At 39.1% G+C, this 25,968-nt stretch overlaps 2 protein-coding genes across 18 annotated transcripts in view; both read left to right on the top strand.

The window, feature by feature from the left end:
• Window positions 1-25,968, top strand: part of LOC139961618 (BRISC complex subunit Abraxas 2-like) — a 270,695-nt gene that overhangs the window by 72,160 nt on the left and 172,567 nt on the right. For 3 of the 17 annotated variants that reach the window (XR_011790935.1, XR_011790932.1, XR_011790928.1), the window contains exon 1: window positions 18,169-18,231. The exons of 9 other annotated variants lie outside the window; for them this stretch is intronic. The gene's annotated coding sequence lies outside the window, so the exon portion shown is untranslated. Of the gene's footprint in view, window positions 1-171; window positions 2,131-3,988; window positions 4,200-10,504; window positions 10,882-18,168; window positions 18,232-25,968 lie in introns of those variants that run through there. 5 more of the 17 variants (XR_011790931.1, XR_011790929.1, XR_011790930.1 and 2 more) reach the window with 5 other exon arrangements.
• LOC139961257 (uncharacterized) lies at window positions 10,888-12,762 on the top strand. Its single transcript, XM_071960342.1, has one exon. The coding sequence runs from the start codon at window positions 11,797-11,799 to the stop codon at window positions 12,760-12,762; it is 966 nt and encodes a 321-aa protein (XP_071816443.1). The 5' UTR covers window positions 10,888-11,796.

Raw genomic sequence — 25,968 nt, 5'->3', positions numbered from 1 at the left:
CACAGACGTGCATAGCGTGACAAACCAGTTTATAGGAATACGAAAGGTACCCTATAAAACGAATTAAACCAACAGGGAAGTTACATGTGTTTCATTAGTTTCTCGAAGCATCTGGGGAAATGACATTGGTGATTTGCCACTTTCTGTCACTGTACAGGGGCGGATCCAGGGGGGGGGCAGGGGGGCCCGGGCCCCCCCTTTTTGAAAATCCTGATTTTTTTTTTTTTTTTTTTTACCGCGTTCGAGGGAAAGGGCCCCATGCGTGATCAGTGGCGTAGCTACGGGGGGCCTGAAATTGCAGACATGAGATCCATATTTTCAGGCTAGGTACATGCTGCTTAGAATACTCGGGAAGTGCCGTTTTCGGCCATCTGGGGGTTTGTAAAGCCAAAAATTTTCTTGGACGCTCCGCGCCAACCGATGATGGCGCTCCGCTTAGATAGTCTTACGTTCAGGCGCGGCTGGACCAGTCAGACCCCCCCCCCCCTGTCACAAATCCTGCATCAGCCCCTGATATGTCATTGAATATTCCACAAAACAACTTTTTATGTCCACGAAACTGTCGAAAAACATGATTTTCACTACTGGTAGAGATATAAAATATTGGGAATTCTGAATTTCCTGCAAACATGCGGCTGTGCCTGTTCAATACTCACTACTGTATCGCCTTAAAAAATGATGAGTGGAAATAGTTTCTCCAGGACCATATCGTATCGTGGGTATCGAGTGCGTCTGATATACGAACGTACGTAGTAGTACGTACGTACGTACGTCTATGATGATATGCACTGTACTGTACTGATAAAAACATAGGTGAATTTCACTCCATGGGAGTGATCACTGAGCACATTCCGGTATAAGAGTGAATTTCCACTCCATTGGAGTAAATCTTAACTCCTAATAGAGTTATATTCACTCATATTAGGAGTGAGGGTTAACTCCAATAGAGTTAAATTTCACTCTTAATTTGAAGTGCGCCGAGTGATCACTCCAATGGAATGAAATCCACTCATTTGTTTTTAGAGTGTTGCTAGATATATGAAGAAGAAATTTACACACCAATACATGTTATCGGTCATCGATTGGCACAAAAAGCCAGATTCTGATGACAGCTGCCTCAAGAAACCCAATAAATGGCCTAATAAGCACCGAGCCACCAATGTGGACCATTACCGAAACATCGATGCGTGTTAGTCTTCCACCCCCTTCCTCTAATGCTATTTAAGTCCACATGTGGGCATATCCTGCAAATCTACCGGTAGCCCACAGGGGTTTGAGTTGGGAGAAAGGCCTTGACAGCTTGAAACGACAAATGATGCCAACTTCCCTCAAGTAAAAAGTCTGGCTGAGTTGGCAAGGCCAGTCAGCATGAAAGAGAAAAAAACTTTTTTGCATTTCTGTCACCAAAGTTGCACAACTTTTTGGTTGCTATTTTGCCTCACAGGTGCCATCTCCTGCGATCTGGGGGGTGCTGAAATCTCAAATTTTCTCTGTACGCTCCGCGCCAACCAAGGTGGCGCTCCGCTTAGATAGTAAACTCCGCCCCCCCCCACAAGAAAGAACAGCCCCCCATGGCCCCCACTCAAAAAATCCTAGCTACGCCACTGTGCGTGTAATTTTTTGTAAAATAAATTTGCAAAAAGAGTACACCATCATTCTGATAAAGTGAAGGTGAGAGGGGCACTCTGACTGCATCAATAGTCTCCATCTGGAAGGGGGCATCCAAGATGAAATGGCCTGGAGTAGCCTGGTAAAAAGTAGTTTGCATCATCACCTACTCCCCAAAGACGTAAATCCCAGCTCATTGCTCGAAATTGCAAATATATGCCCGGCAAACCATGAATACATGATTTATTGGAAATAAATTTTACTCAAAACTTTCACGAAAAGTAGCACCAGATTGCACCGAGGACCTCCATATTTTGTGAAATTTTCCAAAGGGGAGGGGGGCACCCACTCCCCTTAGACCCCTCCCCCAGGACGACGATTAGGCATTTCCCATCTGGGCCCCCCCTTCGGCGAAATCCTGGATCCGCCACTGCTGTATATCTATTCACTCATATAATAGACTATATACTAGTTATACGTTGAGGGAAAACGGCATCAGCTGATCGGAAGATTATAAAGAAGGTTGGTGTATTTAGAGATCACGAGGAAAAGAACAAAATAACTGTACGATTAGTTGTTGAATCAGCCGTTCTATCATCTGCCGCTGAGGTAGACTGCCCAAGACAATATCCAAGTCATATTGCTCAAAATCATGTTAGGCCTTTGGTGTCATGTAGTTATGAAGTGAGAGAGGTTTTAATATTTAGAAATCATATAGGGCTACAGGGGCGTATCCAGGGGGGGGGCGCAACAGGCGCGCGCCCCCCCCTATTGGCCGTCACCCAAAAAAAAAAAGTTCAAAAAAAAAAAAAAAATTGATGAAGACCTTTATGTGAGATGTCGGTGATCGCTCAACCCCCCCCCCCCCTCCCGTATGCTTTATTTTTTGTTTGCCAAAAAAAGGTTCTGGCGAAGTTCGGCGGCATAATAGTTTTAGAAACATAGATGGTAATTGTGTTTGTATTATCACTATAAACACTAAATGACATGCCAGCCATACTAAATTGTGCATTTTGTGTCCATATTTACTGGAAATGTTGCTTATTATTAAGGTCGAAAAATGGATCACATATGGCCATGGGCGGCGATCCTGGGTGGAGGGGGGATATATCCCCCCATGAAAATGGGTGGAGGGGATGTAATGCACCATATCCCCCCCCCCCCCACCAAATGCCAGGGATAAGAATATTTTCATGCCTACATTTATGCATCTTCGTTAATGTACGGCTCTTTTTTAGCTTCATTTCTCGCCTACCATAAACGCAGTGCGATCTTTTCAAATAAAGCGTCTTTATAAAGCAAAAATAGTTGACTGTAGGCTTCATTGGCCCTATAACAACAAAATGTATTATTGCGCCCACGGTATTGATATAGTACATATATGCACCCTCATAGTATTCATATAGGCCCTATAGTAGGCCTACACACGTACATGTTCCCTCGAACAGCTGAGAATCTCATGTAACCAGGATAATGCTTAATACACGTTTCACCTGGATGCCCTAGCAATCGGTACCTAGGAATGTAACTATGTGTAATTGTGTATTGCATGTGTATAGGCCTATAATAGCCTGCATGAGGCCATTTTCTTCATCGAATAATATAACAGAGCTCTCGAACATTCTAACGTTGCGCCTGAAACAAGATTGACAGGGGCAATTTTCCCAAAATAACACCCGAAATTAAAAAAAAAAGTATTTTGGATCCTGATTATGAGATATTTCGGACATGACATCCCTATTTTAAAGTTGGGTATATGCCGCTTGGAAACCTCGGGAAGTGCCGTTTCCGGCCATCTATAGCTAGAGGGTTTGTTAATCCCAAAATGTTCTTGTACGCTTCGCGCCAACCCATGGTGGCGCTACGCTTAGATAGTCAACAAGGTCATATCCCCCCCCCCCCACTCGGAAGTACGGATCGCCGCCCATGCATATGACACCATTTTGCATTTCAGCCCTTCTTTGAAAGCAAAAATTGTACACCCCTCCCCTTAGACCCATCCCCCAGGACGGCGATCATTCATGCCTGGCGCCCCCCTATTGGAAAATCCTGGATACGCCCCTGGGGCTATTTAGAATGGATATTTTGTACAGTTGTTATGTTTTAAATGACATTATTTATGCGAAGCTGCATTAGTTTTGATCTTATTGCTCGCATTAGTGCGTTAATTGGAATTACACGTGTAACGTCGAACATGCCAGAGGACTATACGGTTACGCAATGAGGATAGCACAATGAGTTGGTTTATTTCTGATGCCGCTGTATATGTATATATAATTCAACACTATTAGAACTTTAAGATAGTTAAGTGTTATTGACTATAGTTAATTGGCATTAATTCTTACTCTGAAAACGCAGTATATATAGCTCTCTACGCAAAATTAAAACGCATGCATTTCTATATTCAATGATTTATTGTCGTGATTGATATGTTGAATGACAATTGTCATTCATTTCTTCATTCCTTGCCGAAGGCGAAAGGAATGATCTTTGCAATGATGATGGTGTATGTGTGTTTGTGGCACCTTGGCTTGCAAACACGATAACTCAAGAACTGTATGGTGGCCCATTGGTGGGTGAACTTCAATTAGGTACGTGGATGCTCAGTTGAAGTAGAAGAATCCTCCTATCATTTTCTGTGGAGATCAAGAACATGTGTGGTCAAAGCGGTGAAAGTCTTACAACCATTTAAACACGATAGCTTCAAAAGCACTCGGGTGAACTGTATTATTTGCATGTGGATGTAACTATATGCAAGCACTGGCGGATCCAAGGGGGGGGGCCAAGGGGGGCCATGGCCCCCCCAAAAGGTGAGCCAAAAAGTGTTTCCGAACATCCGCTAAATCATATGATTGGAAATTAAAAAAAATCGAGAGGAATAGCAGTGGTAGACTAGTCTAAACCTTTTCGTTTTCTGGTTTAAAATGAAATGCAGAGCTCCCAACTGACCCGCAATTCGCGGGAATTAGACCCGCATTCTAACACCCAAACCCGCTGACCCGCACAAGCGTCCGAAAAAACCGCATTGTAATTTTAAAGTATACATAAAAAAAATTGCATCAAATTTTGACTTAGCAACCATCATTTCTTTAGCATTTAGCACAATAGAGTATAAAACTTCCTTTACAGCATCATTTGAACCTCAAATTAGCCTATATTTCTTTTCATTGGGGCGAGCAGCGAACATTTTCATGCCACGGGAAAGAATGAATTATCACCTACTATTCAATTTATTGATGTTACACACATAAAATGCATATTTCTCAGAAAATTTTGGGTGACAAAAGCCTTTCTAAGTGCCACCATTTTACATGTAGGCATCACCAGGATTCCCAAAAAATTCAAAAGGGGAGAAGGACACCCCCTCCCCTTATACTCCTCCCCCAGGACGGCGATTCGTGGCATGGACCAGCTGCGTTTGCCTTCTCAAGAGTTGGGAGCTATGTAAATGTATGAGCATGAGGATTTACAGTTTAACACCATTTTGCAGTTACAGGCTGGTTGTAAGAAATTTATAACCTATGAGAAATAAAATTTCTTGAGAAAGATGATGCCAACTTTGTTTTATAAATATTTTAGAAAATTACACCTGGGAAACATTTTTTTTAGAAGTAAATTAACATCACCATTGTACACTTTTGTCACACCAATAGAAAATTTTCCAAAGGGGAGGGGGGCACCCCCTCCCCTTAGACCCTCCCCCATATCACTCTAATGTCCCCTTAGACCCCTCCCCCATATCACTCTAATGCCACTTTGGCCCCTCCCAAACAAAGGCCCTGGATCCGCCAGTGTATGCAAGTAGTACAGTCTTATTTGCGATTTCCAGAGGCACATTTTGAAAACCTTGTAAACACAATAACAAATTCAGCCTTGGGTTAACTTCATACCTTGTATTTGAATCCACCTTATAACATGCACTCATATATGAGTGCATGTTTTATGTGAAGGTTAATGATCATTTGAGGTCAACAGAGGTCAAAGATTGAAAACCTTGTTAAAACGGTTAAACTCCAAAAGTAAAAACTTGAATGTATTTCATAACTCAACATGTGGATCCCCTTTATTGACTTTAAGAACCGAAGGGTTTTCTGCAGTGGTCAAAGTCTGAAAACCTTACAAACTAAATGAATCCAAAACTAAATCTTCGATAAACTTGGTATTTGGCAACGCCTTGAGTAAAAATTGGACGTTGTTTTTTGTGGAGGTCAAAGGATCAATGCATCTTATAGAGTATAATAGCTCTAAATACTAACAACTGCATGGGCTATGTAAGTCAGTTGTTTGTGGTACAATGATTAGTCAACTTAATCAGGTTTAAACGTTATATGGAGTGAAGACTCGCGCACAAAGAAACTTCTGATGCCGGTAATGTAGTGAAGTGAAATTTTGTTATGTGCACCCGTTCAGTATTTACATGTCTTACGTAATAGTTCGTAATAGTCAGTTTTTAGCGTTAGTTGTATACACGTGCTTCTTCAGTTCTGTACACGGTGTTGTATGGCGAACATCGTCCCTGCAGATCTCCGGGGCTCGCCTCGTAAACCCCTTACTATTTTGGTCATATTTCATTAATCTTGGGTCGTCAATAGCCCAGAGATTTACCTGTATCTTTACTATCTGGAGTCAGGAAGGAGATGTCACCCTTCTCAGAGGCAGGATGCCTCCGGTTTTTGGATGGTTTGACTTCTGGCTCGAAGTCGCTGGTTACCAAGATGGCGGACCTATTACAGTATATAGCGAGCTGGCTAGAGTTAACGTTGATGAGTCTGGATGTCCGCGAGCGTGGAGAATTCTTGTTATCCGCGAGCGAGCTGATCCCAGTATAGTAAGGGATTAAGTAATACATATTATTATTGTTTAAATGCCGTACGTACCCTTATTGTTGTTTAATTGAAATGTAGTTTTGTAATTGTTGCCCCTCTGGCTAGGTTGTACTTGACCGTACAGAGTACGTATGTTAGGTTGTGTTTTGGACCTTGGTCCTATGGGTTTATAGCGTGTGTTTGTGTACACTATGTAGATCAGTGGTTGTGTATTGTTAAGCACATGGGTGCTAGTAGTATTGTGTACCTTTATACTGTAGAGTGACAGTATCGGTTAGGTTGAGTTTATATACAGAGAGTTATTAACAGTCAAGTGTATTGTACTGTATTGACAGTTGAGTTGTATTGAGAGATTATTATTTTACTGTACCTGTATTTTATTGTACTACTCGCAGTGTAAAGAGTGTACGTATTTGTATTTTGTATCTTGAACATATTGTTACTGTTGATCACTACAGAGTTGTCTCAAGAGCTTGTCCTTCTAATCTTAGCCTTTATGGATAGCTATGGAGTGCCAAGTCTCTTGAGAGTTTGTGGGTTCAGGAGGTGTAAATTCCTACTGTCTAGGAACAGTTTAGGTGGAAATGGCCTATAATGAGTTGCAGCGGCATGTGTTGCCCTGACCATTACGAAGGTGTCAAAATTCCTCGCCTGTTGACAAACGTTTATTATATTATTTATGCAGATTATATCATAATGTTCATTTTACATTATTCTTGATACGCTTATTACATTTTTATACTGTATTGTACAAGTGCAATGTAGTATTGCAGGGTAATATAATTGAGTCTTTATTTGTATCTACAGTTTTCACAGATTGAGTATAGGTTTTCCCCCCGAGTAAGGATAGGTTTTAATTAAGAGAGTAAAGAGACCCTTAAGCCATTTATTATATAAAGCCATTTACCGTATATTGTCATGTGTCATGACTTATTGTTCATTTGTATATTATCATTCATATTATTGTAGAGTTTGTAATAAAAGTCAGCCGTTGTTTCAACGCAAGAACACTCTTGCCTCCTCATTGATAACTTATGAGTTCGAAGCGTAGGACCCTAAATCCGGTAATTTCCCCCGCCATCCGCGGTTCGCTTCAATGGTGTCAGAAGTGGGATGACGGTTTGACTTTTTGTTGCATTCTCATTCATTTTGTTTTCTTGTTTTGTAGTTGTTACTGTACTGCGGGTACAGCGGGGAACTGTCCAGGTTTATCCTGTATTGTTGTATTTTCACTGTTTTACAAAATTTCTTGTATTTTGTTTTCATTAATGACAGTGAGGTCATATGTCATTAATTGCGGGGAACTTGTAGTGAAGTGAAATTTTGTTATGTGCACCCGTTCAGTATTTACATGTCTTACGTAATAGTTCGTAATAGTCAGTTTTTAGCGTTAGTTGTATACACGTGCTTCTTCAGTTCTGTACACGGTGTTGTATGGCGAACATCGTCCCTGCAGATCTCCGGGGCTCGCCTCGTAAACCCCTTACTATTTTGGTCATATTTCATTAATCTTGGGTCGTCAATAGCCCAGAGATTTACCTGTATCTTTACTATCTGGAGTCAGGAAGGAGATGTCACCCTTCTCAGAGGCAGGATGCCTCCGGTTTTTGGATGGTTTGACTTCTGGCTCGAAGTCGCTGGTTACCAAGATGGCGGACCTATTACAGTATATAGCGAGCTGGCTAGAGTTAACGTTGATGAGTCTGGATGTCCGCGAGCGTGGAGAATTCTTGTTATCCGCGAGCGAGCTGATCCCAGTATAGTAAGGGATTAAGTAATACATATTATTATTGTTTAAATGCCGTACGTACCCTTATTGTTGTTTAATTGAAATGTAGTTTTGTAATTGTTGCCCCTCTGGCTAGGTTGTACTTGACCGTACAGAGTACGTATGTTAGGTTGTGTTTTGGACCTTGGTCCTATGGGTTTATAGCGTGTGTTTGTGTACACTATGTAGATCAGTGGTTGTGTATTGTTAAGCACATGGGTGCTAGTAGTATTGTGTACCTTTATACTGTAGAGTGACAGTATCGGTTAGGTTGAGTTTATATACAGAGAGTTATTAACAGTCAAGTGTATTGTACTGTATTGACAGTTGAGTTGTATTGAGAGATTATTATTTTACTGTACCTGTATTTTATTGTACTACTCGCAGTGTAAAGAGTGTACGTATTTGTATTTTGTATCTTGAACATATTGTTACTGTTGATCACTACAGAGTTGTCTCAAGAGCTTGTCCTTCTAATCTTAGCCTTTATGGATAGCTATGGAGTGCCAAGTCTCTTGAGAGTTTGTGGGTTCAGGAGGTGTAAATTCCTACTGTCTAGGAACAGTTTAGGTGGAAATGGCCTATAATGAGTTGCAGCGGCATGTGTTGCCCTGACCATTACGAAGGTGTCAAAATTCCTCGCCTGTTGACAAACGTTTATTATATTATTTATGCAGATTATATCATAATGTTCATTTTACATTATTCTTGATACGCTTATTACATTTTTATACTGTATTGTACAAGTGCAATGTAGTATTGCAGGGTAATATAATTGAGTCTTTATTTGTATCTACAGTTTTCACAGATTGAGTATAGGTTTTCCCCCCGAGTAAGGATAGGTTTTAATTAAGAGAGTAAAGAGACCCTTAAGCCATTTATTATATAAAGCCATTTACCGTATATTGTCATGTGTCATGACTTATTGTTCATTTGTATATTATCATTCATATTATTGTAGAGTTTGTAATAAAAGTCAGCCGTTGTTTCAACGCAAGAACACTCTTGCCTCCTCATTGATAACTTATGAGTTCGAAGCGTAGGACCCTAAATCCGGTAATTTCCCCCGCCATCCGCGGTTCGCTTCAGTAATCTGACCTATTTTCGAATGAGGTGTAGCAGAAGTGTTAGACACCGCCAATTGATCTCAGAAAATACACACACAACTTGTGTACAGTCAATACATGCAGCAACGGTCAATACCCACAACACAGTGTACATAGCAGCGATGAACATCTCAGCTGGGAGATGTTATGGAACCACCTGATCTCAGGTCCAGATAAAAGATAACAATGTATCACGTTTCATTAATGTCTGCATTTTGTAGCGACAAGAAGAAAACTTCCCTTGCAAGCAACGGAAAGCTAACTTTTTTTTCAGAGGGCCGCACGCGGTTTGGGGCGAGTCTTCAATGCCTTTAAGCCTGATTAAATTGAGTGAGAACTTTTATACATTAAAACAGAATATTAACCTACTGCAGTTACTACCGCTACTCCCTTCATGTAGAACCACAACGAGTGCACCTATTAAAAGGTGATTTAGGTGCTCTGTCCAGAACTGAGATCAGAGAGATGAAAAATATGGTATATATGTGCATCTATATTAAGAGTTGTATCAAGATAAACGCCAAGTTTTGACTGTCTGATACGGATTTAATCGAAAACTCCTTCCGCCCTCAACAATACATCGGAAAAAATTCAGATTATGGTTATGATTACTTCAATCTTGTCACCATTCAGTTTAAGTGTATTGCTTGTCATCTACTATTTGATATCAACAAAGCAATATTCAATATTCTCCAAAACACATCTACTAGCAGAGATAATAATTATCTGGCTGCAATGAAGGTAAATTTGTGTGTCATCCGTATGAAAATGGTAATTTAAGTTTTGACTATGTACGATTGTGTACATAGTGAATAACTTGATCCAAAGCACGGATCCCTGTGGAACGCCAAACTTTAGAGATACTGGTTCGGAAAGTTCGCTATTAATTCAAACTGTTTGAAATCGGTTAGACAGATATTGACTCAAACGTCTTCAATGCAACATCCTGAAGTCCAGACTGTTCGTGAAGGGCATTGGTATGTAAGTGTGGCTCAAGTCGTGCATCCACAACCTTCTCCAAAATTTTGTAGATGAAGGACGGGTTTGACAATGGCCTGAAATGTTTTAGCACTTCTGTGTCCAGACCATTTTGAATGGGTTATGTATGTTTGTATTTCCATTCATATTTTATGAAATACAGGGATAAATAATAATTTGTTACACCCTTCTCTTTCTTTTCCTGAACTCTTTCACAGATTGTGACGTAACTGAGTAAAGTTTTATCAAGTGAGAGTTAACAACCTTCATCAACATGGCTACCTGGAACCCTTTCATAGAAGACCTGACAGAAAACTTCTTCACGTGTTCTGTTTGTTTGGATCAATTTAATGAGCCGAAACTGTTACCATGTCTTCATCGATACTGTAACGATTGCTTGAGAACAGTTATTCAAGCCAGCCATGATGGGACAATTGAATGTCCACTTTGTAAACAGCGATGTTGTATACCAGAGGAAGGATTGGACGGCTATAAGACTGATTTTCATATAAAGAGTATGCTCGAGTTTATAGAATTGCGTAAATCATTGGAAAAGAAAGATTTGAAGCAGTGTGTGAGCTGTTCAAAGGATGTGGTATGTTCCGCCTACTGCTTTATATGTAGAGATTTTTTATGCGAAGAATGTTACAAGGTTCATATCAGTAATAAAATGTTTACTGATCACCAACCAAGCACTCTGAAACTGGAAAATATGACAGCTAAGAACCTGACCATGGAAAAAAATAGCTGCAATGACGGAAAATCCCAGGTGCCATTTCCATATCAAAGAACCAGCCAAATTGTGCTGTGGTACATGCCAAAATAAACCAGTTTGTTTAGTTTGCACTCACGGTAAGCACAAAGGTCCCGATCTCATAGATGTGACTGACCTAGCCCAGAAAGAAAGCACATTACTGAATAAGAACCTCGCTGAACTAAGCAATCACAAGACTAAACTATTCGCGTTACCCGAGAAGGTTCAAATGGCGCTAGTGAAATTGAATGAAAATGTTACAATCAAGACAAAGTTGTTGACAAGTCAACACCAGGAACAGGCAAAGAAAATAAAGGATAAACTCGCCGAATGTAACGATGAACGTGAAAAAGGAGCTGCTGACATAGAAAATAGAAGAGGACGTGCAAAACGTGAAATCACTGTTAAACATGAAGAGGAAATGAACCGCTTGATCATGAAACATCAAGAAAATATGAAAAGTACCGATGTCAAATATGACCAAGAATTGAAAGAATTTAAGGAAAATCGTCAAGAAATTGAGGGTGAATTCTTCCAAAAACTTGGGGAGTTAGATAGTAGTTTCAAGACCTTGAAAACAGCTATAGATCTTCTTGCAAGTCAAAACAAAAACGAATGTGAAGAAATACTAAAAAATGTAAGCAACTTATTAAACGGTTCGAAAACTTATCAGCAACGTCTTCTTCCATTCTTGCATGTAATGACGATTGGACAGACGCACAGTGTGTCCCCGACATAAGAGCAGCCAGTGAACCTATGATCGAAGAAATGAAACAAGAATATCCAGAGTTAGAATCTTTATCTGATTTTGTCATCAGTGATGTAACAAAAGTTATATCTGATCAAGTTGTAATTACAGAAAGCGCAGAGTCTGTTGTTGATGTTGCGGGAAATATAGCTAAAGGTTACTATATCAATGGTATGAAAAGTAGTAGCAATTGTAATATCGTTTTGACTGGTAGGGTATCACAAAAGGAATCACACATCACTGTCACTAACATGAAAGGAGAAATATTAAATCAGAATGTTTTAACTAGAAATAAGCGATTTAGGCTTCGGGCACATCGTTACTGTTGTAATTTGCTGGGGTTCAATGCCATTACAGTTTGCATACTGGATGAAATCGGTCTTTATAATATTTCTGACTCTTCTTACCAAAAGAAGAACATCAGTGATATGGTTAAGACGTGGCCAGAGGAAAGGCATGTGTGTTCTGTTACCACGAATCCCGCAAAGAATGAAATCATTGTTGGTACTAACAGCAGAGAAGTGTATGCATTTGATTACCAGCTTAATTACAGTCACATCATAGTACTACCTGATGTAATCAAGCAATCAGATGATATCACTGTCCACGACGGTAATCTTCTGATCTGTGACTATGAGGGGAGGTCCTCATATGCAGTTACCATGGTGACATCAGGGAGTAAGGTGGTGTATAGATTCACCAAACCAAATCTAGGTGGAGTTGACTTAAGACCTTACAGTATGTGCATAGGCATGGGAGGGTTCATCTACATGTTATGGGAAGATGAATTGCAGCGGAACACTGTGCTAACACAATACAGTCGAGATGGTCGGCAATTACTAACAACAATGCCAGTTGCTGACAACGCAGAGTGCATTACCACATCCGTAGTAGATGGTGAGGAGAAGCTCATGATAGCCACCATTACGTCGGGGAAGATATATATATATATATACGGACTAGTACCTGTATAGCGCTTTATATAAACTAGCAGATATACCCGTATATAAAATATGCCAATATACTGTGGTTGTATAGTTATGGCTGTAACTATGGCTGCTCTTTGTGAAATTGTACCGATTGAAAGGTGAAGAGGCATTATTAGATAGAATTAGGGGCAGTGCCTGTGGCAGGGAGGCGGTGAAATATTGGTCAATTTTTTGACCAATATTTCATGACCAATATTTCATGACCAATATTTCATGACCAATATTTCATGACCAATATTACATGACATTACATCTTTGTCATGTAATGACAAAGATGTCATTACATCCTTCAGACAATGTAACAAATGAGAACATATATCTACATTCACTGCAACTAAGTCTGCACCCTTCAGGTAATGTAACAGAAGAAATTTGGTACCTGTCAAGCTAAATACAGTAGTCAGTAACATGTTGTCTCTTTACTGTGGCTATCACTAAGCATCCACTGTTCATAGCTTACTGTGTATACCATTGAAAACTACAAAGCTTTTTATGCAAGATTTTTCAGTAGAACATTTAACCCCATATGGTTATGGCTAAAAATGGTCACGGTCACACTGAATTCCTGAATTCGAGAATAGCTAAGGATAGTGTGTACAGTGACGTCAATGTCACGCCGAATCCGAGAATAGCATAACTCGCTCAGTTTGAGGCACATGTTCACTTAAATGCAAATAACGTTAGACCTAGGCTAAGAATAGTCACACGAACATCACCATGTTACACACGAACATCAACAGGTGTAACATTAGGCCAAGGCTAGGCCTATGTCAAGTTAGGATAGCCAACCTGCAGTGCTACCGTGCGTACGAACAGCACCAGGTCTACCGAATTCGAGAATAGAATAATTTGCTCACTGTTTGAGGCACATTACTTGAATGCAAACTGAAGGGCCGATCACACAACTCACCAATCGTAGTCACACGAACATCACCACGTTACACACGAACAGCACCAGGTGTAAACATTAGGCCAAGGCTTTGCCAAGTTCGGATATACTATATAGCCTACCGTACCGTGCGTACATGAACAGCGCCAAGTGTAACAGTGTAACCTCTAGGCTAGGCTAAGGATAGTGTGTGTACGGTTCCCGGTCACACCGAATCCGAGAATAACATAATTCGCTCACTGTTTGAGGCACATGTTCACTTGCATATTGAAGGGCCGATCACACAACTCACCAATCACTTACTAATTGTCCCGCTACTGCCGTGGCGTGTAGGCCTACATCTACAAACTGTACAACTTCGTTTCATTTAAACAACTTTTATACCGCAGCGCTACGTCGACGAAGGAGCGCAAATATCACCTAAAACACAAAGCTCACGATGCGAAAAACAATCTGTAATGGATATTTCAAGATGATTTATTCTTAAGTTACCAAAACGCGACTATTATACCAAAACTTAACCCCCTTAGGACAATAAGAAAAAAAAAATATGTCTTTTCCGAAAATTGTAGTCTAATCGAGTAGCAGACGACTGAGAAAAGTGATTTCAAACAATTATAAGCTTAGCCAAATTATAGTAAGGATTACATATTAAAACAAAATGACATTGGGAGTTACGATACACAGATTCGGTTGTTATCGTTGCTGTATATCCTTTTCTGGGGTTTTACACACATAGAGATATATTACAAACCTAATTTCTAAGAGTTATTGTTAACTGCATTATTAATTGGCAAATAACTATTTCCTTAGGACTTTATCCCTGTATCTCAATATATCAATTACAAAAGACTGTCTTCCTGAATTAATTTACGTTTACATCAGTAGGCCTATGTTCATTCGTTATGAATAAATTATTTTACTACAGCCTATCACATATTGTAGATAAGTTTGGCGTATTATTCCATGGGTATAAGCATTATAAGCTTTGTGATTCAATATGATATATATCATTAAACTTTCTCTTTCTATTTAATAATCCTCCATGTAAAATAACCTCTTATTATAATATATGATATATTCATAGGAGTTGGAGGCGGGGTTAGAGGGGGGGGGGGGGCGGGGGGCTGCGGCCCAACCAAACTTTTTGTGAAAATTCGGGCAATATAAGCTGAGAATTTGTTGGGCACCCACTGAAAGAAAAATAAATTGGAAAATGTTTTTCAATGGTTAAACTTATATATTATCATCATTATTGTAACAACTTCCCCAAAAATTATACCCAACTTGAAAGGTTAATAACATGGCAAATGATTGTATGTATTTGGCATGCGATGTAATAACCGATGCATGGCTAAAGTATATGTATATTAAGATGTTGAAAGCGCACATAGCGCGAACAATTTTGGTTATATTTTTAAGGCAAATCGTTACAGCTTCCCTCCCCACCCCCCCCCCCCCCGATCAAATTGGGCTCCTATGGCAATGTGCATATCATGTAACAACAATGTATCAATCATGTGTGTTATAAAAGATGAAAGACTGAGCTGATTAGTAAAGCTTGTGAAATTTACTTTATTTATTATTTGAGATTCTTCCAAATCAGCATCACATTTACAGTAGACTGTCAATATTGCATTTATTAAACATGAAAGTTTGTACTGATTAGAGATAAAATTTCACATTAATGAATCAATGGTGGTAAAAGTGATGGAAATAAACAGTGTTTTAAACAGCAGTGGAAGTGGTTCTTGATTTCTTATTGTCGAGTAAGCTGAAATCCAGCCAAGATCTTTGAACAGAATGGGCAGAATCTCTGTGGACATCTTTGTCTTTTCTGAGGAGGTTTATAAGCTGTAAATACGAAGTAAAAGAAATGACAAATTGCAATTAAACCAGGGTTGCAAAAGCATTGGTAACACTCACGGGCACCACACACTGCCCAATTACATTCACTGTACACAGAGCCTATCATTAGCGATATAGACATTGATAACTTCTTTAATTAAAAATAAATTTAGATGAAGACACTATCACATCAGTCATTGCTTCACTACGTACCAGGGGTTGAGTAAGGGTAAATGTAGGAATTGAACAGAAAAAGGGAGAGTTCTTTAATGTGGGTTAAAATAGTACATAAATGAAATATCTAATACTGCTACCTTTAACCTTAAAGTACAGGCTAGCCAGAGCAATGGAGGCCAAGGTGACCGTGACCACCCCCCCCCCCCACCACACTCTCCTTAAAGTTTCATGACAGAAGACAACGGATATATGTTTCACAGCCCTCTACCAATGATTCTCCCCATTGCAAACATGGTAAAAAGGGTCTACATGTTAAAGGTATGCTGTATTGACCACAAATATGCAAGATTTTCAAATATGGTCAACTGCACATGGTCAAACTTCTTTTACTCTTCATATTACCACCCTGAAGGTAATTTACCTCACTGGGACATTCAGCCATCTTGTTTGCTAATTTAGAATTATAGGAAAATTTAGAGATTAAATACCTCAAGGAAAGTGCAGTTTGAAATCTTATAGCAATTATAGCGTCCTATAGTTTGGGGCCTATACACCTTTAACCTCTACACATTGAGTGTTGTAGTAACAAAATCAGGCAGTCAATAAAAGAGGCAGCCCCTCAACGTGAGTTACTTTGTTATGCATATCAGGGGTGGAGAAGGGGTAAGGGTAGAGATGAGAGAGAAAGGGGGACGTAAATATTTCAGGTTGGGATAACTTTATTATAGGTAAAGGTATTAGCGTCCGGCCTGGGGGGCGGAATGATACTTCCGCCCCCCATATTTTTCACTGGGGGGATGGCGCCCCCAGCCCCCCGGTTCCTACGCCCTTGTTGCCAACATTAAGATATGAGTAGAACAAAAGGTTTTTCATATCAGTATTGCAAAAATATGGGACAAAATCATGGAAAAATTGCTGTAAATGTACCATCATGTTTCATAGTGTGACCCATATATGTTCTACTGTGGTAAAATCATGGTACAATTATGGTAAACTTACCATAGTATAATTGCACTGTATAGTTTTACCCTATTTTTGCTGTGGTTAATCATGGCACAATTGTAGGAATTTCACCTATGTGGTTTATGTACCATATAAACTTACCCTACTTTTACTCCAGTAATATCATGGTAAAACTATGGTAAATTTACCGTAGTAAATGTACCACACTTTTACCCTACTTTTACCGCGGTAATACCATGGTAAAACTGTGGTAAATTTACCGTAGTAAATGTACCGCACTTTTACCGCAGTAATACCATGGTAAAACTGCGGTAAATTTACCGCGGTAAATGTAACGCACTTTTACCCTACTTATACCGCGGTAATATCATGGTAAAACTGCGGTAAATTTACCGCAGTAAATGTACCGCACTTTTACCATACTTTTACCGCGGTAATAACATGGTAAAACTGCAGTAAATGTACCGCGGTTGATTTTACCACAATTTTACCACACATTTACCCTATTTACCACACATTTACCATAGTTTACCGCGGTAAAATTAGGGTACATTTTTTGCTGGGTAGGCCTGCATTCGTTATAATTATTAAATACGTACGTGATAATCACTACATAAGTATACGTAGTAATTATTACGTACGTACGTAGTAATTATCATGTACGTACGTTGTAATTATCACGTACGTACAAAGTAATTATCACGTACGTACGTGATATTATTACGTATGTACGTAATATTATCACGTACATATATACGTGATAATTATTACGTACGTACGTAATAATTTTTTTAACCATGTCCACTCTTGATCTTCGTATGATTACATCCCCCCCCCCCCTTTAGTGAGAGAAGCTTTTGTATATTTAGAATACTGTTTTTCTGATAAAAGTGACAAATTATAAAAGGCATCAAAGAATTTACAACAAACATTGTCATGTTATTATATAGCCCTAGAACACCAAGTCCTTAAAAGGGCATCGTCCCAGTTTTTCTAAACCTTTTTTCCACGAACCTTATTACACATTGTTTAACTCATTCTTACAGACAAATTTTTACTGAGAATGAGATATCGCACTCAGTTGACACTTGAGTTTTCTTTAAAAATTGGCACTAAGTTGATGCAAACTCTGAAGTGAAACGTCTGGAGATGGAGGTTAAGTGTACATAAGTCGGGGTTCAATAGAGTACCACAATGACATGGGGTTGATGTGCCTGTATATGTATGTGCAGTGGTACACCTCAAACTTCTTGTCAAATCCTATACTGCTAATAGCATATTTTATAACTTAGGAACGTAAGAAGCGTCGTGGTAAGGAACCAAAAGTCAGAGGGGAAAGCACAAGTGTGTAAACTTTTGTTGTAACTTTACAAGTGGGCAAAACTGCACGAGCACCCCTCCCCACCCCCCCCCCCCCAAAAAAAAATTGATGTGATATGATATCAGACTACTGAGAATAGAGGGCGCATTTGCCAAACAACTCTCCCTTTCTATGCAAAAAAAAAGTTTATGACTGTAATTTTACCACTAACAGGATCTCCGACATCAGATCTCTGACATTACTCTTTCGTTCTCAGGTTTGTATATATCACCATACTGTATGATATGCTGATAGAGGCAAAGTAATAGATGAAGAATATCGTAGGGTGCATAGATTATGCACCTTGTGTAATATTGATTTGATTAGAGCACAAAGATCCATTTCTATTTCGTAAATTTCTTTGTAGCCGAAGCCTTATGTTAAGTCATGACTGTGTTAGGTTGTCGTGTTTGCCACGTTCCAAGTTTTGAGAAAAAGGACGTAAGAATCATCCGAACGTGACGGTTGTTTAGTCACTTGGGACAATGATAGACAATGCAACATGTTCCTAAGTGATTATCATTCCTTTATTATAAGCATTCATTTATACATGTTCATGATTAACTATATTATTCGGGTAATTATAAGGTAACTGCTTAATAGGGAGTGGGTATCCACTTAGGCTAGTTAACGTAAGAGTAGGCGATATTAACGTTCAATACATATTGGGTACACATATTGTGGCACATATTACACACAAAGGTATCACGTGTCCTATAGACAGGGGGGTTACCCTTTGAGCTGAATCATGTCATTCAGGGATTACCAGAACAAATATTATTTGTATTACTATATAAATAACATTCAGGGATCTTCTCAACAGATAAGGCTAGACCTATTTTCTGACACTGTTATAGTTCTGTGAACATTTGATTGTGGCTGTTATTTGAAGTTGCTTTGTTATTACTTGTATTTGTAAGGAACAAAGTTTGTGACTTTAATGGGATCTCTGAGCTAACTTCTCAGACATTACTTAGATCTATCATTATAGTTTTCCCCCCAGTCAAATGGGGGGGGGGAAGGATATAGTAGGTATTTTAGAATTCTCTTGACACATGTAAATAAAGGAAGGAATTAAAAAACAAAGAAACAGAAGAGCAGATGTATACACACAAAATATGAAAATATCAGAACCGGAAAATTACATATTAGATCCAATGAAGAACAGAAGAGTAAAAGTGTAGCAGATCAAATAGAACTAAAGACTCTATATATAATGAAATCAATTTAATTTAACATTAATTCTCTCAAAATTATCGAGAATGGTAAGAAAACAGGTGTGCACATATTCTGATTTATATCGATTTGGTATTTGATAACAAAAGGTACTTTCAATCCGTTTCAATTTGTTCTTGTCTGAGATGTGAAACAAGAGCATAAAAGGTGATTGTGTCATTGTATCCTCATTATAAATTTGCCAAGTTGTCCACATAAACTTGTCAATATGTTTATATTTTGTCGTAATTATGTTTTCACCACGTACGTACCAGGGTTGGCATTTTCCCTGGAAAAACCTGTTTTTCCCACTAAGCGGTAAAAACCAGGTAAAAACCGGGAAAAACTGGTAAATACCGGTAAAAACCGCCTCCGTCTCGAAAACTAGTATTAATTGTCTGTAAAATGCAGGGTCATCAGTAGGCACGATATTGTTTCATGACAGGCATATTTTATTGAATATGGGAGTTTCTTAGCTTCATTTTGAGCTATTTTATCACATTCTTATTCTACTTTTTGTGGAAAAAAGAGTATTTTTCGTATTGCACATGTATAGTTATTCTGTCACGATCTCTTTAGCAGTATGCATTGCCTATTGCCCAAACCATTATAGGTCTACACTGGGACATTCACCCCTCCTAAATTCTTCAGGCCTATTATGTGGCATGAACAGCGGAGGATAGAACGAAGTGGCGAACCATGGCATCCAAAGCTTCAAAGGGACAAGGAACCATATAATAATATAATATTATGTGCTCAGACAGTTCATTCCATTCCATTAATACAGTAGGCAACAGTCTATTGAGGTGAACTTCAATCCAGGGGGCTCAATAGAAACTGCTTTGAAACTTTGTAAGGCACATGGGCCCAATTAAAGTATTAAACGCAAAATGGCCCTATGGAGCCATTCACACAACCAAACTGTTTACCTTGATGCAAACATGGTCCAATTATTATACAACTTCATGCATGAGTGATTAAACACTTTGAGGTGGACAGGTGAGGTGATACTGGGCACTTCCTGTGTATAGGCTAACTGAAGAGGTAGGAGTATCAACAACACAAGTAACTGTTCCAATTGTTACTTATTCTCAAATTAGTTGATGTCACAACAGTCACTTAGTACAGTGCCTATAAGCAATATAAGCATAGTACAGTGCCTAGTGCGAAGTGTGAACAGAGTACAATTTATCGCAGACATGAAGTGATCGTTCTTGGATGTGAATCATCATTTGGATCTGAGCGGACTAATGTGGCATGTATAATATGACGAACCATAGCCCTAGGAGGCACCAACAGTTTGATACGAGTCCATTCTCTAGATAATGGAATTATGCATCTCGATAGGAAAATAAAGTTGGTTGATTTGAGCATCCAATACATTATTTATTTGAATTATTTATAATAGTCTAATCGGTAAACTCACAAGTTATAGATCATAGCTGTTCTTTGGATGTAACCCAACCCCCTACCATAAGATGCCATTTTCTTGTAGATTCTGTGCTCCTCCACAAGTTCCACATGAGTTTTTAGGAATTCTATATAATTTGAGGTTTTTCCCAGTTTTTCCCAGTTTTTCCCACTTATAGGTGGGAAAAACCTCCCGGTAAAAACCGGTAAAAAACTTGTTTTTCCCGGGGCGGTAAAAACCGCCCGGTAAAAACCGGCCAACCCTGGTACGTACAGTAGCAAATTGCCTCATTGAGCGTTAAGTGCTCTGTCCAGAACTGAGATCAGAGAGATTGTCAATTAATATGTCCCATCGCAATGAAGTGCCATGCTAATTGAGCACCTACATGAGTAAAGTGATATGAATTTACTGGACTGCAGATCAAACAAGGGGTTCCTACTAGCTCTCTCTATCTCCTTCTGATAACACTTTCTCATCATAGGCAGAAATGTATTCCCTTAGAAACTGGTTATCTTAAATGCTGGTTTCTAGTTCTTCCGGAATGGAATAGTTTCTTTTGGGAGAAACTAAATCCTGCTGGAAAGTGTGGCAAGGAATCGTGAAGAGACTTTTGGCTTTTTGATTTCACTGATTATTAATTATGATTATGATACCACATATTTTAAGTGCTCAATACAAAACACAGAGTCTGCTCAAAACACTTTACAAACAGAAGAAGGAGAAATAGACATCCATAAAGCTGGATCAAGTACTTTATAAGTATTGTATGAAAAGATGTGTCTTGATAGTTGGTTTAAAAGCTTCAAGCGAATTGATAGTATGGATTGTTGTTGGAAGCTTGTTCCACAAATGAGGGGCAGCCCAGGAAATACATTACTCGCCATATGATGTTCTGATGCGCGGAACAGTCAACATCACGGTATGTTGAGACCATAAAGATCTTGTTGGGCTGTCTAAGCAATTGGTTCATGTATAGCGAGGGGACTAGCCATAAAGTGTCTTAAAGGTGAGGATCACAGGATATTGTAACGGAATGGAGCTTTCATAGGAAGCCAGTGAAATAGTTGTAGAACTGGGGTCATATTATCAAACTTGGATGTTCGGGTACTTATGCATACTGCTGTATGCTGTGTACAGGCTACATGATAGATTCCGAGATTGGGTTTCTGACCGAAAATTTAGCGAATTACAGTGGTCCAGTGTTGATGTAGCGAGACCATTAATAAGTGAGATAGTTGCATTCATGGTTAGGTAAAGGCGTATTTGACCAATTTTTTGGTTCCTTGCTTTAGCAAAAGGAACCTTTGCAGTCAGGTTGGCGTGTGTGTGTGTGTATGTATGTATGTATGTATGTATGTATGTGTGTGTGTGTGTGTGTGTGTGTGTGTCTGTGACACTTGCTTGGGTACGCTCTATCTCAATAAGGGAATGTTGGATTGAGGCCAAACTTGGACTATAGATCCGCCATATGGAGAAGGTGTGCCCTATTGTTTCTGGTGCCCACAAAGGTCACCAAAGGTCAGTTATGGTCCAAAAACTGAAAATATTAAAACTGCAATAACTCCCAGTGCCAATGTGTGACAAGATTGATATTTTGGGACAAGTTGTGAACTGGTTAGGGGAGCATTTTCAAACTTAACGGTCATGTGATCCGAGGTCACCAAAGGTCAATTAATGATAAAAAACTAGTATTTTTGCGATAACTTGAGAACGAAATGTCCGTTAGGGTTGGGAGTTGCTTCAATGTTATCCAATTGTCAACCCGCATCTGGGTGACCCTTGACCTCAATTTGACCTCTGGTGACCTTTACATGTTTTTGGGGATTTTTACAGTTTCGATGCTATTTTCAGATGTCAAAGGTACCTTCTGATCATAAATGTCAATAGGTTGACCCCGTGTGACCTTCGTGTGCGAAGTTATATGGGGTCAAAGTTTTTCGGTCGGAGTTAGGATGGTTGTACAGACTTTTCGTTTTGTTTTTTGGAATCAGGAGATTAAACTACATCTGAAACCAAGGTCAAAAGGTCAAAGGTCACATTAGAAAAAATGTGCTTATTTTGGGAGGAAACAAGCAAAAAAGGAAATGTTTGGTTTTGATGCTAGATTTGGATATCAAAGGTACCTTCCGATCAAAAATGTCAATTGGTTGACACCCGTGTGACCTTCGTGTGCGAAGTTATACGAGGTCAGAGTTAATTTTCAGACATTTAATGCAACAACTCCCAGTTCCAAGGTGTGACATGGTTGATATTTTTGGACAAGTTGCAAATGGTATAGGGAAATATTTTCAAACTTAACGGTCATGTGATCCGAGGTCACCAAAGGTCAATTAATGCTAAAAAACTAGTATTTTAGGGGCAGAAAATGGGCAAAGAAAAAATGTTTGAATTTGTATAGTTTGATGCTCTAATTTAGGTCTCATCAATCAAAAATGTCAATAAGTTGACCCAAGGTGACCTTTGTATGTTAAGTTATATGAGGTCAAAGTTAATTTTCAGACATTTAGTGTAATAACTCCCAGTGCCAAGGTGTTACACAGTTGATATTTTGAGACAAGTTGCAAATGGTATAGGGAAATATTTTCAAACTTAACGGTCATGTGATCCGAGGTCACCAAAGGTCAATTAATGATAAAAAACTAGCATTTTTGCGGTAACTTGAGAAAAAATTGTCCGTTAGGGTTGGGAGTTGCTTCAATGTAATCCAATTGTCGACCCGCATCTGGGTGACCCTTGACCTCAATTTGACCTCTGGTGACCTTTTCGTGTTTTGTGGATTTTTACAGTTTCGATGCTATTTTCAGATGTTAAAGGTACCTTCTGATCATAAATGTCAATAGGTTGACCCCCATGTGACCTTCGTGTGCGAAGTTATATGAGGTCAAAGTTAACTTTCAGACATTTAATGCAATAACTACCAGTTCCAAGTTGTGACAAGGTTGATATTTTTGGAGTAGTTGCAAATGGCATAGGGGAATATTTTCAAACTTAACGGTCATGTGATACAAGGTCACCAAAGGTCAATTAATGATAAAAAACTAGTATTTTTGCGGTAACTTGAGAACAAATTGTCCGTTAGGGTTGGGAGTTGCTTCAATGTAATCCAATTGTCGACCCGCATCTGGGTGACCCTTGACCTCAATTTGACCTCTGGTGACCTTTTCGTGTTTTGTGGATTTTTACAGTTTCGATGCTATTTTCAGATGTTAAAGGTACCTTCTGATCATAAATGTCAATAGGTTGACCCCCATGTGACCTTCGTGTGCGAAGTTATATGAGGTCAAAGTTAATTTTCAGACATTTAATGCAATAACTCCCAGTTCCAAGTTGTGACAAGGTTGATATTTTTGGAGTAGTTGCAAATGGTATAGGGGAATATTTTCAAACTTAACGGTCATGTGATCCGAGGTTACCAAAGGTCAATTAATGATAAAAAACTAGTATTTTTGCGATAACTTGAGAGCAAATTGTCCGTTAGGGTTGGGAGTTGCTTCAATGTAATCCAATTGTCGACCCGCATCTGGGTGACCCTTGACCTCAGTTTGACCTCTGGTGACCTTTTCATGTTTTGTGGATTTTTATAGTTTCGATGCTATTTTCAGATGTTAAAGGTACCTTCTGATCATAAATGTTAATGGATTGACCCCCGTCTGACCTTCGTGTGCGAAGTTATATGAGGTCAAAGTTAATTTTCAGACATTTAGTGTAATAACTCCCAGTGCCGAGGTGTTACACAGTTGATATTTTGAGACAAGTTGCAAATGGTATAGGGGAATATTTTCAAACTTAAAGGTCATGTGATCCGAGGTCACCAAAGGTCAATTAATGATAAAAAACTAGTATTTTTGCGATAACTTGAGAACAAATTGTCCGTTAGGGTTGGGAGTTGCTTCAATGTAATCCAATTGTCGACCCGCATCTGGGTGACCCTTGACCTCAATTTGACCTCTGGTGACCTTTTCGTGTTTTGTGGATTTTTACAGTTTCGATGCTATTTTCAGATGTTAAAGGTACCTTCTGATCATAAATGTCAATGGGTTGACCCCCATGTGACCTTCGTGTGCGAAGTTATATGAGGTCAAAGTTAATTTTCAGACATTTAATGCAATAACTCCCAGTGCCGAGGTGTGACAAGGTTTATTTTTTTGGACAAGTTGCAAATGGTATCGGGGAATATTTTCAAACTTAACGGTCATGTGGTCCAAAGTCACCAAAGGTCAGCTAATGTTAAAAAAGTAGTATTTTGGGGAGAGAAAATGGGCAAAGAAAAAATGTTTGAATTTTTACAGTCATGCTCTATTTAGGTCTCACCGATCAAAAATGTCAATTGGTTGACCTTCGGGTAACCTTTGTGTGTGAAGTTATGTATACAAGTTCAAAGTTAATTTTTTTTTAATTTAATGCAATTAAATCTCAATGCCAAGGTGTGACATGGTTGATATTTTGGGACAAAATGTGAACGGGGTGGTGGAACATTTTGAAACTTAAAGGTCATGTCATCTGAGGTCACCAATGTTATCATATCTGTTGACACGCTTGTAGGTCTCTTATATTTCTTACATTTTCGACGCCATGTTTAGATCTAAAAGTGCCTTTTGATCCAAAATCCGATCACATTTTGTGATCACAAAAGTGTTGGCTATAGTGTTGGTTACTTTATGGGAACATGTAGGACCACAATTACTTGGACTATTTGAGCCCAATCTTGCTTGATAATATTATGTGCATTGTCATATACCCCAAGCAAGGAACCACAGTGCCCTTGGGCTCTTGTTTTTGGACCAATTTGACCAATTTGACCAAATTTGACCAATATTGCGAAGTTGGGAGTAGGCCTGTTTTCAAATATGGTTCACATGTGCATCCATATTAAGAGTTGTATAACAGAGAGCATTTTACTGTTACCTGACCTTCCCCTTACCCTAGGAACATATTTAAAATATCTTAAACAGACAGGAAGTTCTTACATCACACCTCCCAGAAACCTCCAACTTATTAGTTCCAGGAGATCATCCACACTGTAACCTCCAGTGTACCTTTCTACAACCAAAACCCTAATGCAAACCCTAATGCGAAGTCAAAACTCTATGCATGTGTTCGCGGGTCGTTCTGCCGTCTCCGTCGGGCACACCTCAAGCCAGTGCCCGATACATTCAAATTGACAATGGTAACAACTCTATGCATGTGTTCGCGTGTCGTTCAACACCTGTTTGTGCACCTATTGTTATGTAATCTTCAGCAGGATGTGTGGTCTGCTTCTCAGTAGCTTAACCACTGTTTATGTAGACAGAGTAACATCCTGTCCCATCCTCTTGTAGTCCATTGTAA

The sequence above is a fragment of the Apostichopus japonicus genome, chromosome 20, assembly GCF_037975245.1.
Source record: "Apostichopus japonicus isolate 1M-3 chromosome 20, ASM3797524v1, whole genome shotgun sequence".
Classification (NCBI taxonomy): domain Eukaryota; kingdom Metazoa; phylum Echinodermata; class Holothuroidea; order Aspidochirotida; family Stichopodidae; genus Apostichopus; species Apostichopus japonicus.
This window is presented reverse-complemented; position numbering and strand designations above follow the sequence as displayed.